This window comes from Vigna umbellata, chromosome 1 (genome assembly GCF_029865625.1).
Source record: "Vigna umbellata cultivar VRB3 chromosome 1, Vumbellata_1.0, whole genome shotgun sequence".
NCBI lineage: Eukaryota > Viridiplantae > Streptophyta > Magnoliopsida > Fabales > Fabaceae > Vigna > Vigna umbellata.
The window spans coordinates 104688143-104706277 of NC_142165.1; the positions used below are offsets into that span (position 1 = coordinate 104688143).

At 33.5% G+C, this 18135-nt stretch overlaps 3 protein-coding genes across 4 annotated transcripts; 2 read left to right on the plus strand and 1 right to left on the minus strand.

Annotated features, from left to right (window-relative positions):
- Nucleotides 1-357: 357 nt before the first annotated feature.
- RECA2 (recA DNA recombination family protein) lies at nucleotides 358-7373 on the minus strand. 2 transcript variants are annotated; one of them, XM_047296323.2, is made up of 9 exons: nucleotides 7072-7371; nucleotides 6809-6864; nucleotides 6604-6658; nucleotides 5863-6080; nucleotides 5640-5727; nucleotides 4872-5044; nucleotides 3700-3846; nucleotides 1975-2109; nucleotides 358-924 (listed from the first exon to the last, which is right to left on the minus strand). In XM_047296323.2, the coding sequence occupies exons 4-9, from the start codon at nucleotides 6031-6033 to the stop codon at nucleotides 541-543; spliced, it is 1098 nt and encodes a 365-aa protein (XP_047152279.1). In that variant the 5' UTR covers nucleotides 6034-6080; nucleotides 6604-6658; nucleotides 6809-6864; nucleotides 7072-7371; the 3' UTR covers nucleotides 358-540. The 2 variants fall into 2 exon arrangements, with proteins under 2 accessions (XP_047152279.1, XP_047152271.1); XM_047296315.2 differs by lacking the exon at nucleotides 6809-6864 and having other exon boundaries at nucleotides 7072-7373.
- A 1371-nt stretch (nucleotides 7374-8744) lies between these two features.
- On the plus strand, nucleotides 8745-11669 carry NAP1;2 (nucleosome assembly protein 1;2). Its single transcript, XM_088105337.1, has 12 exons — nucleotides 8745-8939; nucleotides 9029-9072; nucleotides 9228-9323; nucleotides 9554-9646; nucleotides 9847-9928; nucleotides 10011-10072; nucleotides 10174-10358; nucleotides 10496-10673; nucleotides 10800-10843; nucleotides 11057-11249; nucleotides 11381-11395; nucleotides 11485-11669. Exons 1-12 carry the CDS (start codon nucleotides 8894-8896, stop codon nucleotides 11551-11553), a joined length of 1107 nt encoding a protein of 368 aa, XP_087961463.1. The 5' UTR covers nucleotides 8745-8893; the 3' UTR covers nucleotides 11554-11669.
- A 145-nt stretch (nucleotides 11670-11814) lies between these two features.
- LOC124823571 (heat stress transcription factor A-7a-like) lies at nucleotides 11815-14819 on the plus strand. Its single transcript, XM_088105336.1, has 3 exons — nucleotides 11815-13017; nucleotides 13486-14340; nucleotides 14417-14819. The coding sequence occupies exons 1-2, from the start codon at nucleotides 12658-12660 to the stop codon at nucleotides 14305-14307; spliced, it is 1182 nt and encodes a 393-aa protein (XP_087961462.1). The 5' UTR covers nucleotides 11815-12657; the 3' UTR covers nucleotides 14308-14340; nucleotides 14417-14819.
- The last annotated feature ends 3316 nt before the right edge of the window (nucleotides 14820-18135 follow it).

The window sequence follows — 18135 nt, forward strand, 5'->3', positions numbered from 1 at the left end:
AGCTCTGATAAAGGCATCATTGATGGCATAATGGTCACTTGACCGAGACAATCAAAATCATGTAATCGTCGATCGAAAATAAAACTCCAATAATGACAACAATAGACAATAGTGATAGATGACGGTGCTAGCAACAATAGATGGCGCCATTGCCATAGCAACAGATGTAGTGACAAAGACACCAAAAACTTTTTCCTCAAAAGAACTTAGCTCTAGATATATCATGTTAAAGATAAAAAAAACTATGTATAGAATTAATTTCCCTTATGTTGAATATACACATAGAGTCCTCTATTTATAATAGAAGAAATATAGACTAAGTCCAAAATACAAATAAAAAATAATAACAAACAAACTAAAAATAAAAGATAAATATAAAATAAAGATAATATATCTAACAAGAAAAAATATATGCATTATCATACATGTAGCATAGTAAAATCATTACAAGTGACCATTTTAGGGTCAATTCACCAAGCTACATGCATAAATGACAGGGTAGAGATTGAGGCAGGGAAAAACGAGTGATCATTCACAAAATCATGCTCCTACAACAGCTGTTTCTTCAACAGTAGAATCAACTGAGGCAATTTCTTCGGTAACATCTCCATTAATTACATCTGGTTCTTGTGTCTGTTCTGTTTCAACATTAAGAACCTTTTCTCTGAGCTTAGTTTCAAGTTCTTCTAATGCGCTACAATTCTCAGCTAGGAAATTCTTCAGGGCATCCTTACCACGGAAATTCTGTTCGTTATAGTAATACATTGCACCAGCCTTTAAGATTAGTCTGTGTTGTACACTTAGATCTATAACCTCTGTTTCTTTACATATCCCCTTGCCAAATTCAAGCTCAAACTCAGCAGTTTTAAATGGAGGGGCAAGCTTGTTCTTCACAACCTTGACAAGAACCTGACTTCCTAAAATCTGTACCAATAAAAAGGCTTAAAGGATAAATATTCATACCAGAAACTAGACCAAATGAAATCAGTGCAATATTAAGATCCTAAAAATATTGAACAAACAGGTAACGTACAGAGGATTAAATGCAAGAAGAAAAAAGTTTATCCGAGATAGAAAATGAAAATCTCTAACTTCTATAAAGGAAGTCATCACATCTAGAATCCACTGAACAAACAAGTAACATGTTCTTTTTATCTACACACATATATTCACCATCCTAAAGGTAGGTACTGCAGGGATGACAAAAATACCACAAACATATTCAATGCATTGTCATCGACAAATAACGCTTACTCAAAGAAAAACAACAAAAAACCAGTACTTTTCACAACCAGTTTTGTATGAAAAGTGAATTCATGATGACAAATGCCTTCACCTCAAAATTAACAAGCTTGGTCTCGAATTAATAATGCTAATGCTAATATATTTTCTTGAGTGCTGGCAGTACACCTCTTGTACATTATAATACACTCTAACACGAACCGTTTTAACACAGTCTTCACTATTGGTTAAAATTTATTGGAAATTACGTAATCATGAATGAAATTTATTAGCTGGAAGTGGGTATAATAAAATTATGTGATTTCCAATTAATTTCAATTAATTAGTGTGTTAGAGCATTTCTCTTTTTCTTTTTAATTATACTCCATACTAAAGGCCAACATCTACTTTGCTACAGGATATGGAATACACTGACTATTAACCATAAATAAGCAAGCAACTTCAATTAATTTATATCTTCTGTTTTATTCGGCACGGATCAGAACTGCTGTTTATCAAGACTGCAATAAGTGCAATGAGTTCAAAAGCTTTACACCTACACCACTCACGTCCAAAGTATATTAAGAAAGGAAGAAACTTGGAATCTAGATTTAAAGGAAGGCCTACTTCAGAAAAGAACATTGTTGATTCCATTAAACTGAAGCAGATTTTATCTTTTGAAACAAACATTTGAACAGGGATCCCAATACTACAGCAGGAAACATGGCAGAAAAAGAATCAATATATGATTACCTCTTCACCCTTCTTGACAAACCCTGTTCTCTTGATATTTAGACGCACGGAAGCATAGAATTTCAATGCATTACCACCACAAGTAACTTCAGTAGGTCCACTAAATCCACCAAAGGTTGAAATCTTTGACCTCACCTGGAGGATACAACAGAATTCTTGTTACTAAAAGACAAACACATCCCAAGGTAATTTGAAGAAAGTACTTCCACATCCACCCAAAAGAAAAAGGATACGTTACAGAATGTAGTAAAAAACAATACCTTCCAAGCCATTTAACATTCCTTTGGATATAAAACTATATACAAAACACATCAAACAGCAAGATCAACCCACCCATAAGTTTAAAAATAGGCCCATTGATACAAGTCTGACATATGTATGGCCAACGCATAATTAGAAATTTCAATAAATTGAAAGAATTTGGAAAGCAAAATAACATCAACATATTCCGTTCAACCTGTCCTGATAAATTGCTAAATAATCTTTTGAGGGCTTCTCTACCGGAAAATAAAACTATATATATTCCCCATAGAGAAGCTCTCAGATGCTCTTCTATCTTTATATCCCAACAGACCTTTAATCTTTTCAGTTTAGAGCCTATGGCTCTGATATTTACCCCAGCAATGAACCCCGATTATGTTGTCCCTTGATATTATTTATAACAGTGCAAGTAACATAAACTATACCATACTCCTCTATTGTCAAAATTTATTTAAAACTACGAAATGATAAGTGAATTCATCAAATTAAGGATGGGGACCCACCCCCAATGCTGCTAACACATCTATTTGTTATTATTTTCTTCATAATCTGAAAAGAATACTGATGTATTTCCAGAAATTAATAGCTTTTCGTATTTAAGATTCACACATGAAATTATACCCTAATTTTTGCACTCAAGCAGCTTTACATGCATAAAAAAGACAGCGAATTGACTCTGAATGATTACACTAAAGCCGAAGACAGCAGCAGAACAAGGTCAGAGAGGCTGAAAGGATCAAATTAGCACCAGACAGACTAATCCAAACAAAAGTTTCATATACACACTAACTTTCTCAGGTTCAAACTAAAATATATTCATAATATGACCAAAGTAAAATTAAGAACATAGCTGCTGTTTTGAGGGGAGGCTGTTTGGAATGTATGGACAGCAAGGTATTTGTGCGTACTCCAGGGGTATAAAGCTAAAAGAGATATGATCCTAAGGGAAATTACTCTTCATTATTGAGCATGGATTAAAGTGTTCATGAAGGAATTTCTATATTCTTTTTCTAGATAGCAAACAAATCCAAGGTCGCACAGTCTATCTAACGAGGCTCAATAATTATGATAATTACTACCATTTTCTGAAGGAGGTAGAGAGATATGGTATGTCTGTGCAGTGGTTATTATTAAACTTGGGGCTATTTCTTTATGATATATCAGTATTTATGATTGTTGGTTCTGCAAAAGAGGGTATTAGATACACAAGTAACTAAGTTGTGGAGTGCAATTCTAATTTTGGTGATTTATTAAAGTTATAAAGTATTTTTAAGAGTTGGGGCATAAATACTTACTAACCAACTGGTACGAGGTTTAGTTGTGAGGAGTTTTACAATCCTGGTTAAAGGTTTTGTTGTACGTGTATTATGGTATCACTGGTACCTTTAGCAATGAAAACTCTTGTTTGCCTATCAAAAACAAATTGACAACAGACAACATAGCTAATAACAATTTAGCTGATACCTGATTTATAAAAATTAATATACTTTGAGAAAGTGATAAGGCGTGGCTCAATTTTCGAAGTGCCTGACTCATCAACCTAGCCTGCATTGCCATGTGAGCATCACCCATTTCACCATCAAGCTCACCTTTAGGAACAAGTGCAGCCACCTATTATGAAGAGACTGCAAAATGTTAGTTGGCAATTGACGTGCATTTAAACTAATTAAACAAGATTTTGATGACATTGTATAAACCATACAGAAGAAAAAACTAAACAAAAAGGGAGAAATACAGAGAAAGTTCAAAGAGGAACACTAAAATTCCTTTCATTCTTTCCATTGGAAAACCAAACTCAACAAGTCTACAAATGAGGGTTTAAGATGATAAAATCCAAACATTAAAAATAATTTTACTGAAAAGCTTCTAAATATTGGATGAGTCAATGTGAGAAATACTCAAGCACTAGGGAAACTCACTCTCAAAAGCTAGCTATTGAGGGGGGAAACCAAATGCTTAAATAATCCACTTCAATCAACTCCCTCGTTGGTTAGAATCCTTAATAGGTAGCCCTTTCTGAGACATTGACAACCAGCTCTAATATAAATTGATAAGTACCTAAACACTTGGAGAACCCACCCTCAAAAGCTAAGAAAGAGAATCAAACACTTATATACTCCACCGAACATTGCATACAACTCAATCTAAGACTTAGGCACCCCATAATAACCAAGTTCCTATAACACTGTAACAAATGCATCCCTTCCGGAACAATTCCAGTTTCCACATTACATATCTCACCCTCCCCTGAACTTATATTAAAACCAATCACACCGATTCCTACATAATATTGGAAGCCAGAAATATCTCTAGGTGATAAGCATCACCAAAAGAAGATTTATATACAAGGATCTACCTACGCACAAAAACATAATACTTACACCAATAAATAACTTTTATAGGATGAGTATTTTACAATGACTAGATCTAATTCAAGGGTGATTGGTTAAAATCACTTTCCTACGATAAGTTATTAGATGGCCGTGAAAGTATGCCACTTGATACACCGGTTTAATGAATCTAATAAGAGATAAACATATCAGTAGAATTACCACTTACTATATAATCTTAAATGAGTTACTATGGAAACAGGGAAAGCATTGAGAGAAACAAAAGCAATCATGCTTCACACTTACACTGTCAACAACAATTACATCAACTGAACCACTACGGATTAAGGTATCCACAAGACTGAGAGCTTGTTCACCACAATCAGGTTGGGAGAGAAGCAAGTTTTCTGTATTCACCCCAATAGACTCTGCAAGTCTCTTGTCAAGGGCATGCTCAGCATCAACAAAGACACAATAACCTGTATCAAATAACCATATCAACGTCTAGATAAGCAACAAGCTACAAAAGTATAAACAAGTAAATCATATAATTGTGTGGGTAGACCTCCTCAACTTGATTATTAATTTTTTTATAATTATAGTTCAAATAAAACTAATGGAATGGAAGAACACATCTGAAACAGGGAAACTACTAGCACCAAATTTAGACATTGAGAAACCAAATTAGATTTGCAGCTGGGAAACTGCTAAAACTAGCAGTCTAGCACCAAAAAGTTGTTGGCGGAGTATTGAGATTGAAGCAGGGATTTCAGACAATGAGAAACCATGTGTAGAATCAAACATCCAATTTGTCATTTCCAAAAAATATTCGTCAAAGGGTACTCTAAGAAACAAATTCATTCATTACGAAATCAAGGAAAAAAACAACACAATTATCACTAGCAAACATAAAGAGAAGGGGCAGAGATATTAAATCATCTGATCTGATTCTGTAACAGCCATAATTATGATGAGGTCATGGTCACATCTACAGATATTAGAAGTGTGAATCTATTACAACCAAAAGAAATAGACATTACAATTGTCATTGTTGAAGTATTATATGAATATAACCTCCTTGCTTCTGTGCTTCTGCAATCACATGTAAAGCAAGGGTTGTTTTTCCAGAAGCCTCTGGCCCGTATATTTCCACAACACGTCCCTATGGACATAAATTGGGGGAAAACAGGAAAGTTTGTCATCAGTATCCAGAAGTTTGTGTATTAGAAATGGTTCAGGGTTTATTCACATATAACAAATAAGTAAGAAACCTCTTCATGCAAGGATCAAAGCATACCTTCGGAAGACCACCAATTCCTAGTGCTATATCAAGAGCAAAAGAACCTGTAGACACAACAGGCACATTTTTTGGTGAGACAGAGCGACCAAGCCACATGATGGATCCCTTTCCAAATGCAGAAGTGATTTGGTCCAGAGCTTGCTGAAGGGCCAACTCTTTCTTGGACATGTTTTCTTCACCAGAGTCACTTCCATCAGATTTGGAGCGCCTTCTACCTTTAGGTATATAGGAATGAAAAATGTTGTCAAGTTCAAATATATTCGAACTTCAAACATCAGAGATAATAGGAAACTGGAGGATAATGATCTGAAACACTATACTATTTTCTATCAATTGTAACTTATATGCAGCGAACAGGTATAAACTTTCGTTTTGGTTTGATTCAGCACATGAATACAAAGAACTTGAATGCAAAAATTATAAAGAACCTAAACAATTCCCTCGTCGAGCCTCATTATGAGGATTCACCAAAAGTATCATGAGCTTAACTGGACTTACCGAGCCCAGTCCATAGCATGATTGCTATAATTTGTTTACAGTATAAGCCTTATAAGGCGATTACCCCAGCAATAAAGACTTGGTTTCAAGAATATATCTAAAATTTTCAAAAGAATGTGATAATCTATTTTCGGCGTTGATTGGCGTACATAACCTTTCAGCATAAATAAACTACTGCAACTGATTAACTTTTGGATTCAGATGAAGGGAAGGAAAGAAAGCAAGAGAACTTGGACAGACCTTTAGATGAAAAGCTCAAAATCTGAGAAGTGCCAAATAATCCCGGCTCAAATCTCTGCAAATGAAAGCAAGAACTGATTATTCGGCAAAATAGCGTCAATCAGAAACGTAGGAAGAAGATGCAAAAAGCGAGGGAAACGGTTGGTTATATGCATAGTCATGAACATGACTGACAAAACGGCCAATGCTAGTTCTTTTTCCTTACCTTTTGTTAGAGGGCAAATATTCCTCTGACTTCGGTCCCCATGAATGCACGTATTACTTTAAAAATGCATAAATAACAAAAGAAATTAAAAAGTGACAAAAAAAGGTCATCAGAATCCATAAAACGAGAATAATGCATAAAACAAAAGAAAAAAGATAAAACTGTAACATGTCTTTGGTGACAACAATTTATCAAAAACAAACGATCAAAGAGCATAAACAAAATCATGAGATAGCTAAAAAAAAAGGCGCGTAGGAACAAACCTTAGGGACGAATAGCGAGCGTGTGAGAAGGGAAGTGTTACGAAGCAGCCTCGCCATGGAAGCAACTTTGGGAGGTTCAAAGGAAGAGAGGAATTCCAATAAAAATGGAATGGGACGTCATGGAACGAAAGTGAGTCACACAGCACAACACAAAAGTTTTTATCTGTTTTTAGGGTTTTATTTGTTTTGTTTGATTTCCCTCCCTTTTTGGTTCCATTCCATTCCACCACAGTCAGAAGAGTGAGGATCGTTGGTGTTGTTGAGGCAGAGCTGAGAAGAAAGAAGAAAGGGCATTTCTCCCTGCACCTCCAACCATTTTTCCCCGCACTTCCAAATCTTTTTAGTAGGGCTCTTTCTTCCTGCACCCCATGGTTTCCTAATGCACTTCCTAAGGTATAGAAAAATTTAAAAGTACCTCTCCACGCAATTTTGTTGGAAAACTCCAAATTTAGTTAAAAGTTTTGGTGTTACATTTTAGACTGTATAATCTCTTTTTATTTATTTTTAATATTTTGAATTTTATAATCTAAAATATTAATTATTGTTGAAAGTAAATAATATTAAATTACGTAATTTAAAATGTAACAAAAAAATTAATTTATGTTTTATTATAATCCAAGATTAAGTTTTTTCACTTTAAATTAATCCGAAACTTTCTTTTCTTTTAGAAAAGTTTAGTTGGGAAGTGTTTTTATAATTCAAGAATTATATATAAACACAGTGGAACAGTGGGAGGAAAAATTAATACAGCGTTTTGGAATAAGCTTTTCAAAATATGATTTTTATAACAAGTTTTTTTAAAATATATGATAGTAGTTTTCAAAAATTAATACAGCATTTTGGAATAAGCTTTTCATCTTTATAGTAGTTTTCGGTCTCACAAATGATATTGATGATTCATTTTTAAAATCATTTCTCTATTTTTTTTAAATAAAAATTCATCTTTAAACCTCATTTTTACTGTATGATTATTACATAAAATTCAATATATAGGATCTCCCAAAATAGGAGTAAGTACATATCAATTAAATCCACAATTAAAGATATTATTTACTTCAACACAACTTTATAATACGGTAGAGGAATCTGAAAAAGTCTAAAAATATTTCAAAATTAAGATAATTAAAATATTATATTGAGTATAATTAACTCTACTATAAATCATAGTTTTCAGTTTATATCTTAAAATAGTACTATGATATTGACACATAAATGACTATTATCTATTAATTAACACTTAAATTATATAGAAGCATTTCTTTTGACAAAAACCAGTAAAATTATTAAAGATATCAGTATTAATTGTATTTTTTTTTATTCCCTCTTTTCTCTTATTAGGAATTAGTAATAAGAATAGTAGCCTAAACAGCCTAACTCTTCATCGAACATGCATATATAAAATTATTCAGCTTGGAGAAAATAGAAAACCGCAATAATGGACCTCCATTATTTTATTGCATAATAATAGAGAAATAAAAAATAAATATTTTATTTTTTGGGTCCAGAAACAAATAAAAAAAAAGTATATTGATTAGGTTTTGTAAGCTGGGCCTATTATACCTCAGGAAGCAGATGAAGCTGGTTGGGCCCCCATAAAGCGTTCCGACAAAGCGAGAAAAGAAAAAAAAAAGAAAAGAGGAAGCCCTAGGCAATAAATAGAGAGCATATTCAAGTTGAGAAAAGAAGGAGAGGAAAAGAGGATTGGAGGGTGGCCACGTTTAGCAACAACCAAACCCTCTCTGCTTTTTCTTCTTCTTCATCAGTTTCTTCTCTAGGGTTTTAGCTTCTTCTCATTCAACTACGCTTTTGTTTCGTCTCTGCAATGAGCAACGACAAAGATACCTTCAACGTCGCCGATCTCTCCTCTGGTACTCCATCCATTTCTCTCCTTTTTATTTTTTAATTTATTCGTGGTTCACGCGTTTGATATTTTATTGTTCTTAATTTCCCCCCGAAGTTCTCAACGAGGAAAATCGAGCAGACCTTGTCAATGCTCTTAAGGTTAGTATTATCCTTTTTCTCACTACTGCAGTTGCTACTAATAATCATATTATTATATCTCAAACTGAAATTAAGGTTTGAATTTCTCGAGTTTTACATGCTGAATATGGCTATTTTTATTGTTTCTGAAATTTTTAATGTTTAATTTTGCTCAGAGCAAGATACAGAGTTTGGCTGGGCAGCACTCCGACATTCTCGAGTCGTTGTCACCTAACGTCAGGAAGCGTGTTGAGGTTCTTAGAGAAATCCAGGTATAATAGCTTGCTCGAGGCATAGGTTGTTTGAATTTTTTGTTCCTGTTATATGTTAATTGTAGTTCTTGATCGAAATGTCCTTGCCTGGGGTTGGTGGGAAGTGTTGTTATTTGCATTTAAGGTTTTGTATTGATTGACGAGATAACTTTTCGGTGTTTTGGAGTTTCCTCCTTATTGTGTGTGCTTGATTTTTTATTTGGGATTATTATTTTTTCTGAATTTTACAGGGTCAACATGATGAATTAGAGGCTAAATTTTTTGAGGAGAGAGCAGCTCTCGAAGCCAAATACCAAAAATTGTATCAACCATTGTACACAAAGGTGAAATTTACCAAGAGTTGCATTTAGGGTGTTATCATGTGCGTTGACGTGTAGCTTGAATGCGTTTCATAATCTGCCACTTAAACTGCGCAACTGTCTTCTAATCAAATTTATAATTGAAAATCATTATTTCTGAGCTCTAAGACTGTTGATGTAATTATAAAAATATTTATCTCTCCCCTTATCTTGGTTGACTCCAGCGGTATGACATAGTAAATGGTGTTACCGAAGTGGAAGACGCGGCAGTGAATGAAACAACACCCGATGGTGGGGACGATGAAGGTGAATAATACAAATGCATGAATTTTTCCTTCTAATCGTGTCTCAACTCCTTGATACTTGATAGAAGTATTTGCCTATGCAGAGAAAGGAGTGCCTGCGTTTTGGCTCACTGCAATGAAAAACAATGAAGTGTTAGCTGAGGAGGTTAGTTCATTTGGTTCAGCAGTTGACTTTTTTATAATATACATTTTTGCGACTAAGTTTCATTTTAGTAGTCTTCTCTTTGTTCCCTTGTGAAAAAGTAGATTTCAGAGCGTGATGAAGGTGCTCTCAAGTTTCTCAAAGATATCAAGTGGAGCAGGATAGAAAATCCTAAAGGATTCAAGCTTGAGTTTTTCTTTGATACCAATCCTTATTTTACCAATACTGTCTTGACCAAAACATATCATATGATTGATGAGGATGAACCAATTTTGGAGAAAGCAATTGGGTAAGATTTGTTCATATTATATTATCACTGCTGCTGTTACTATTACTGTAAAGTATAATGCTACGTCACTTGTACCTAGCTAGTAGGTCTATTCTTGAATAAGTTTTGCTTGCTGATTTTTGTTTTTTAATTTATAGGACTGAAATTCAATGGCACCCAGGAAAATGCCTGACACAGAAGATTCTCAAGAAAAAGCCCAAGAAGGGTTCAAAGAATGCTAAACCAATTACCAAAACTGAAAATTGTGAAAGTTTCTTCAATTTCTTCAATCCACCTCAAGTTCCTGAAGATGATGAAGACATCGATGAAGATGCGGTATTGATGTTGAATTTAGATAAATGCAGAAGTAGAAACAAAAACCAGTTAATTTGAATTTTTATGACGTGGCTATGTGCGACGCGACTCTTTTTAGTTTTGATTAATGCTTTTTTTTGTTCACAGGCTGAGGAGCTTCAAAATCAGATGGAACAAGACTATGACATTGGGTGAGCGTGATTGCCTTTTAGACGTGTTTGTATGTATCAGGTTTCCAACATGTTACACATCTTCCGATAGAGTGTAATTGTTGACTTTGGGTGCAAAACGTGAATCTTTTTGTATTTTGTAATCTTGATGGAACATGACTAAGTTCTTTGGTTTATTGAAATCTTGATTTCTGAATTATTCTTGTCTTGAATCTCGTTGTCATTCATGTTTAGGTCAACAATAAGAGACAAGATTATTCCCCATGCTGTGTCATGGTTTACTGGGGAGGCCATCCAGGGAGATGAATTTGGAGAACTAGAGGAGGACGAGGATGATGAAGATATCGAAGAGGACGACGATGAGGAAGACGATGAAGAGGAGGACGATGATGAAGATGATGAGGAAGAAAGCAAGACTAAAAAGAGGGTATAATTTGTGATTTCATTAAAGTGTACTGGGTTTGTTTTCTGTGTTGAATTTTGAATCTTACGAAATATTGTTTTTGTGGGATCTCCCCCTATGGTGTCAACTTATCTTTTCGTGTAATCTCGCTGCAGTCATCAGCATCCAAGGTACGGAACTTGTGATATAAGTTGAGATATAGATTGTTTTTTCCCTTCGAACTCCTGCAACTTACATGACAGTTCCGTGTTTACTTCAGAAGAGTGGAAGAGCACAGCTTGGTGAGGGTCAGCAGGGTGAGCGACCTCCAGAGTGCAAGCAGCAGTAGACGCATATTTCTGTGGAGATTTATTTACGATGTTGAGTTTTGTTGGTGTTGGAGAATATCTGATGTGAAAGTGGGTTTAATACTTTTTTAATGTTTAATTGATTTTCCTCCCTAAATCTTGGTAGTCTCTATTTGTTTAAAAGGCCCTTCTCTTATTTTGCACTCGGTACAGATAATGAAGTAATATTATAACAAAAAGCTGTTACACCAATTACCGTGCGAACATTTGTCATGCATGCAGATGATCACCGACAACACTGACGCAGTAACCGAACGAACCGCATGGACCGTAATCGTAACCGTTACATTTATCTATATACACTACACTCTTCAGGTATTTTTGTTCTCTTTAATAAAGAAGCACCTGCAATACGAGAAAAAGGTAAAATATAAAAATTGGAATCTATCTTTGTAAAATAACTTAAATTTAACAATGCTGCTTATGATATTATTATATTTCATTAATTTTTATATATATCAATTCATTAGTGACAAGATTTGTCCGCAAGCGAAAATGGATTTCATCTTATCAAAAGGATTAAGGGATCTTAATGTGTTCATAGCTTTAGAATAGTACCTATAAATTAAAGTATAAATACTTAAGAATTTAAAATAATATTTTTAGTGGTATTATTTTATTTTTAAGCAAAAATTCTAAGAAATACCTACATTATTATGATGAATTACAAGATAGGTGTATTCTTTTAAAGGACGTACTGAAGAAACGGTGTGAGACACGTAAGACGACGATAAGGCGATAAGATGATTTTAGTTTTCGAAAATTATAATTTATTTGGACGTAAGCAGGACTATTTCCGTACAAGTGGCAAGAAAGTAAGAGTCATGAAAACGTGGCTGTCGAACGGAGTTTCCTAAAATGGACAGTGATAGAGATACGCTACTCCATCACCCTCTTCTCTTCTGATTAAAATACTCTAGCACTCTTTTCCCACTCTCTATAAATGGAACACACAACACTTGTGTCAAAGCAAACACTTCAATTCCTCATACTCCTTCGCAACTATTCAACGCTTGCCAAAGCAAACTCACGCCTCAAACTTCAAATCTCCCAAGAGTGAACAACTGCCACCACTCAAAGCAGAGATGTTCGACGACAGCGAAAGCCATCACCACCACGACGTTTTCAGCGAGAGCAAGGACTCCGGAGTGACGGAAGAAGCAACGGCGGTTCACGTCAAAGAAGAGATGGATGACGGTGCCTTTAACGGTTTCATGGATAACAACCCGAAACCGATGGAAGGCTTGCATGAGATGGGTCCCCCTCCGTTCCTCAAGAAGACCTTCGATATGGTGGAGGACCCTAAGACTGACCCCGTTGTGTCATGGAGTCAAACTCGCAATAGTTTCGTAGTTTGGGACTCTCATCAATTCTCCAAAACCCTTCTTCCCAAATACTTCAAGCACAGCAATTTCTCCAGCTTCATTCGCCAGCTCAACACCTATGTCAGTCAAATCTTCCACAATCTCAACCTTTTCTTCCATGTCTCCTTAATTTTCTCTGACATTAACCTTCTGTTCTATCTCTCTGTCTTCTTCTTTCTTAAAAATACTGCTCACACCATCATAAATCAAAATTCTATTTTCTTAACAATTTTATGGATTAGGATCAAATATTCAAATCTAAAAGATAACCTTTCATTTATATCAACCAACGCCAGTTATTCTTCCTGATTAATCTGTTAAACGAAATTTTTCTAATCTGTATAAATTGAACATTTTATTAATATATTCTGATTTCAGAATTTTACTAACCAGTTTGATGAATTTTTTGTAACATTTAATAATATTTTAGCTTTTAGTCTGATTGCGTATACAGTAAAGGTTGTGTGTGAAGTAATTGGATTCATCTGTTTTTATATATAATATCATTATTGCGATGTAAATGAAGGATTTATGGTGTAACGGGTACAGGGCTTCAGGAAGGTTGATTCAGACCGTTGGGAGTTTGCGAATGAAGGATTCCAAGGAGGGAAGAGGCATTTGCTGAAGAACATTAGGAGGAGGGGTAAGTACAACAGACTGCATCAGGGAGCTTTCAATATGATGAAGCCAGGCTTGGAGGCTGAAGTGGAGAAACTTACGAAGGACCAGAACATTTTGAAGGTGGAAATTCTGAAACTGAGGCAGCAACAGGAGAATTCGCATGTTCAGCTCACTAATGCTCAGGAGAGAGTTCGGTGTGCAGAAATGAAGCAGTATCAGATGATGTTTTTCCTCACTAGAATGGCTAGAAGACCCGAGTTTGTTGAGCAGTTAATCCAAAAGATTAGGAGGAAAAGAGAGTTTGATGCTAACGACATGGTTAAGAGGCCTAGATTGATGGTGAACCCCTGCTATGTACCCTTCCCAAAGACCACGGAGACAACCCCTGATGTTGATTACAGACATCAAAGTCATAAACAATTCGCTTCAATGCAATCCGAGCTCGACGGATTTCTGTCTGAAACTGTGGACATCAACAAGATGGAGCACCCAACTCCCTCTCCCTTGGAAGATGAATTGTGTAAACCTGTGCAAGGGTCAAGGGCCCATGGTTGTTCCAGCGCAAATGCGCCAGATGCTTCTTCTGCTTATCATGTTATGTCAGAAAAACTAATGCGGGAAAATTCTGTAGTTGATGAAGAACTAGATGTGAATGACTCTAATATCTATCTTGAATTAGAGGATTTGATCACTAAGCCATCGGATTGGTCTCTTGGATCTGCTAGTGGATTGGTGGAACAAAGTAGTTGAAGTGATCTCACTAGTCTGGTTTTCCTTGTAATGGTAATCTTCCTCTCCAACTCTTTAAATGTTTAGTTTTGAACGATCTGGTCCTTAATATTGTAGGGTGCAATTTCAGGTTGCAGGATGTATGAGAAGATGCTCTGCTGCTACGTAAGATGAAGAACTGAATATTATATGGCTCTTCAATTACCAGCTCTGAAAGTGCAGGACCCAGTTGCTCGCCCCAGCTTTTTATATGATGAAGCGAGAATTTTCATGTTCTGTTTGGTCGGGTCCAAATTTTTCATATGTTGTACAGCCCTTTCCTCCCTTCGTGTTCCTTTCCTTGACATAGGCTCTTAAGTCATACATCAGCATGGCCATAGCTAAGACTTTTATGATGCAGTAATGAATTGTGTAGGTTGTAAATTTGTATTAACATCGTTTGTAGTTCAGTACTTCCGGTTTGTAATTACATTCCTGTTCCGTTTCAGCTTTTATTTAATGTAATCTTCTTCATCTCCTAGAATTTGTAGTCATCAGCCTCGTCAATCACTTTAATGTTTTCGTAAGGATAGGAGGATTTTAATTAACTTAAATGTCTTAAGAAGTCCATAAAACAGAAGATATTGGAAATATGTTGAAGTTTTCTATACTGATATCAAGTCATTGTTCGAAATATTTTCTGGGATAAAAAACAAAGAAATAGTTCAAGACTCAAGAGAACACTTTCAACATAAAAGAAGATTTTATTTAATCTTCAAAAGCGTATTTTACAAAAAATAAAATGTGAACACAAGAAAAAGTTTTAAATTTGAACACAAAACTTATGATAACATATAGTATGACTATTTTATTTTAGAAAAGATACAAAATTGCTCACGCATTACTTATTTACTAAAGAAACTGTGTCAAATTATTTATTTTTACTACATAGCAGTGTTAGTTTCAACACAACATACATAATTCATGTAGCAACACTTAGAAATGTTGTTAGATTATACAAAATTTATTATTTAAGAGGAAGAGGAAAGGTGCAGACGAATTATTAAAATCATGTTCCCATGAAAAGCGTTGAATTGCAATATCCATTGTTTTTTTTATTATACATTGAAAACCGATTCCACTTCTAATCGAAATCGATTCCAACGTTAACCTATCCTATTCTATTTCATTTAGACAAAATATATATAGAGTATTCATTTTCATTGTCTGGACCTCTCTTTCCCTAATTCTTTCCATTCTATCAACGAATAATCCATAATAATTCTCAAATCCAGATCGACTAATTCTCTAATTCTTTCCATTCTATCAACGAATAATCCATAATAATTCTCAAATCCAGATCGGCTAATTGTTCTCGGATAGCAACAGCTCCGCTTGAAATTTCTCGATTTCGAAATATATCAAAACCTCGGGTAGTAAAAAAAAGTGGTATGCTGTGTTTCCAAGATTGGATTTCATATTCGAATGAACCTCGTAATCGTAAGAAAGTGGGTTTTTTAACTACGGGTCTAGCAAACGAAAAATTTAGATAGGATTCACCTCTCATCCGGCTCAAGTATTTATACAAAATAAAAAAAACAAAGGTTTTTCATTTTCAAATTCTATCAAATTCGATAAAAAAATTCTAATCTAAAATAAAAAAGGTTTACTCTTTACTCAAGTTCTCAATAAATACCAATTAACATTTCATTAACGGATGATTTTTTTCTTATTGATTTTCTTAATTATTTATCCAATTCTAATTGAAGATAGAAAAGAAAAGTAAGATTCTTGAGTAGTCTATTCCCTGTATAACCATTGGTTTTCATTTAACCAATTATTGTTTGCAGATATTATATTTAAATTATTTGGTCGTGAGAGAAAATAAAAATAATAAAAAGACTCATTTTTCTTTTTTTACTATTTATTATCTATTTTAGTTCATCTTTTTATATTTATCATTATTTTCTAACAAAATTATGCCACAAAATAAATAAACATCCATGACTTTTTTAAATGTCAAAAGTTGATAGACTAAAGAAAAGCTCATGTAAAAAAGTTTCATTGTAAGAATTAGTTGAAAGAAGTAAGAAAAAAAAAAGGAAAAAAATTTAGTTGTATTTTTTACTTATATTTCATGTTAAAATAATACCATAGTTGATTATGTAGTTTTTTAAAAAAATTGTTCACATATTTTTAAAGTAATAATAATTTGACTTTACTTAAATAAATTTTATTTTAATTTTTTTATTAATTTTAATTTTATTTTACTAGTTAATTTTTTTTACCAATAAATATGTTATTAATAAATATAACTTTTACATTTCTTTTATCATTAAAAATGTTTTCGTAATCTTCTATTTCTATGTATTAAAACATTTTTTTATTTATTACATGAGTGAAATTTTACACAAATTTTACTTCTAAATTTACTCTCAATCACCTTCAAATTCCTTAAAATAACAACACACAATATACTCTCAAATCTCTTCAAATTCATCTAATATCTCTTTATAAGTTAACACATCTTAAATGAGTTTAGCAACATTTCTAATATACAATAATTAGTCATATTTAAAAAATGTTAACAATTTACAAATTTTGAAGTTTATAAATTTTGAAAAAGCATAATGCTATTCTAACTAAATATTACTTTTTATAATATTGATTATTGTAGAATATGTGTGTTTGGCATTCTTGTACATGTATTAGAGAAAGTCTTTTTTAAGTAATTACATTTTTTTTATATATATTCTATATAATTTTATTTTATTTTACTTCCAATAGTTAAATTTGTCCCCTTATTAACTCAGAAACCAATTAACTAAGATACTAATAAGCAATGCCAAAATACCACCACAAAATAATATCTCAACACATCATATAAATGATCGAGCTCGAAAAATTAATACATATATCATCCAAATCTGATCATTTATCTCAGTAAGTTATTGATTACTCAAACACAATAACACAATACACATAAAACCAACAAATTAAATCGTGTTTGCGATAATATTTAAACTAAGAGCCTATAACTCTTAACACTACCACAAACTCTCATTAACAGAAAATAAAGCAATTAACATGACAATTAAACGAAATCAAGATAATAATCCAAAATTAGGACAGTGGTAATATGAGCCAACAATAATTAAACTAGGTATAGGTCCAAGGGTAAAGTAAAAGTTCATAGAAAATACTATAGACTTAAACAACCTAGGTCAGTTATAAAATAGTTAAAAACAACATTTATTATTATCTTTAACCTCAGCCGACTTGAATCTGAGAATGTTTTTACATGTATCAGACCCCATGAAGATCAAACATGCTTACCCAAACGAACAAATGCAATACACCTAATAATCTAACCAAAACAACCCCACAATAAAATAATAAAGTTATATTAAGAGATAGGGATGGTCCTAATAAACATTTATAAGAACAAATTTAATATATGAAAAGATATGATACAATCATAAATGTTATCAAAATAAACATCCTTCATATACAGTAGAAAATGAGGTTAAACTTAATTTATCCTGAATTAAATAAAATATTAATCAATTTTGTCTTTAACTCATAAAATCTGGCATCTTCTTAATATTTAAATCCTGTATCCTGATGTGGTAGAATGTAGCTAACATGTCTCACTTTATTCACACCTGTTACTTTTGGTTTATGACCGATTGGTAATGTTTATCAATAGTCTGTGAAATCTGATCAACACTGGGAAAGCAAGAAAAATTGGGCCCACTCTCTCATTCCAGTCTGAGAGTCTGAGAGTATATGTGCAGTGACAAATTTCTTATAAGGCTAACTTTGAGTGATGTTGTTATGTAGCAAAAAAAAGTCAAAACTCGTAACTCG